Source organism: Sinocyclocheilus anshuiensis, unplaced genomic scaffold (genome assembly GCF_001515605.1).
Source record: "Sinocyclocheilus anshuiensis isolate Anshui unplaced genomic scaffold, SAMN03320099.WGS_v1.1 scaffold968, whole genome shotgun sequence".
Taxonomy (NCBI): domain Eukaryota; kingdom Metazoa; phylum Chordata; class Actinopteri; order Cypriniformes; family Cyprinidae; genus Sinocyclocheilus; species Sinocyclocheilus anshuiensis.
The window spans coordinates 753,821-755,319 of NW_015549636.1; the positions used below are offsets into that span (position 1 = coordinate 753,821).

Consider the following 1,499-nt stretch of genomic DNA (forward strand, 5'->3'; position numbering starts at 1 on the left):
TGATAGCATATGATATGCTTTGGATTAATATATTTCTATTATTCTTGTATATAGATATTTTAGGATAAAATCATCTGCTAAATGAATAAATGTTTTTTGTTACCTACATCAGTCACTGACGACTCAATTCCAGACACAGTGAGGACTAATACTAACATGCACAAACCATTAAACCACTTCTAATCTTTTTTCACTGTGGAAACACCCATAGCCTGGAAAGCATCTAGTGTCTGTCAGCGTTATTTAATCTTTAATTAATGGTGCATTTGGTTTTGATTAAAAACACTTTCTTGTAATCAGGTAAATTAAATCTGTAGGTGGTGATATTTGCCAGGATCTGCCACACTGACAGCTATTAAGTCACTATATAATTCAGGGGTGAGCACAAATAGTCGAACATTCAAATATTCGGTCTGAAATTATTATTCGAAAAATAAAAACACTTCGAATTTTACTAAGTGTTGATTTGCTGCCCGTACATGCAGGGAATCCATGATAAAGCCTAAGCAGTTATAACTAAATGCACTGTGTGCGCTGTGGAGCGTGTTAGTTGATCATGTTTGATCACAGAATGCCGTCAACCGCCTCGCGAAGTTTGGATTTATTTTGATCTAAATGATCTGATAAAATGTAATTACTTCTGATTAAATGAATTAGTGAACCTGATTTATCATCATACCACCAGCAAAATGAGAAATCACATGAAATCCAAACACAGTCGACTGAGTAAAGACAGCTGTCCATCACTGCATTCACGACTGCCACTTATTGTCAGTGGATTCAAAATAAGTCAGACTAACTGAAATAAGCCTGGCTTATTTGGTAAACTTGTTCTATAAAACAGGCCCCTGATAGTGAAATGATCTTGAGACACATACATACATACATATATATATATATTAGGGATGTGCACGACGACTAATTTGACTGACGTTTAAACGAAAGTTTTGTATCCGACTAGTCTAAAAGCAAGAAACCCCCAAAAGATGGTAAGAAAAAAAAACCTCTGTGCGTGCGTGTAGCATAATAGCCTATATTTGAAATACTTCATCTATGAATCACACTGTCAAATCCCTCAATGAATTCCACTTGCCGCACACTTTCCAGTCAGCAAATTTCCTTTGGCGCGGATCTGGCCCATATCAACAGCTAAAGTGTGGCCCAGATTAGTTTGTGTTAGCCGGCCCAAAACTGGTCCACATCTTTTTAGCCAGAACTGAACCTAAACAGTGCCATAACCCAACCCTGAGTGAGCCAAATAATAAAAATAGATGTGGCTGATATATGGACCGTATATGGTATTCTTATATGGCTGAGTTCTGTAAAGGGCTAACGGTCCTTATGTGGCCCACATGTGGCTGATAAACCAAATGCCATTATTTAACCATATTTACACCACACCTATTTTTTTTTTTTTAAATACCCATTACACAGTAAATCTTAAACACAAAAATGGATTCACTCATTTTTAAAATGTTTATAGTAGAATTTTAATAACA

At 36.0% G+C, this 1,499-nt stretch overlaps 1 protein-coding gene across 1 annotated transcript in view; it reads left to right on the plus strand.

Annotated features, from left to right (window-relative positions):
• Positions 1–506, plus strand: part of LOC107659762 (polymeric immunoglobulin receptor-like) — a 6,174-nt gene extending 5,668 nt beyond the window's left edge. The window contains exon 8 of the mRNA XM_016448792.1: positions 486–506. Within this exon, the coding sequence (XP_016304278.1) occupies positions 486–506 (21 nt within the window). The remainder of the gene's footprint in view (positions 1–485) is intronic.
• Positions 507–1,499: the final 993 nt, after the last annotated feature.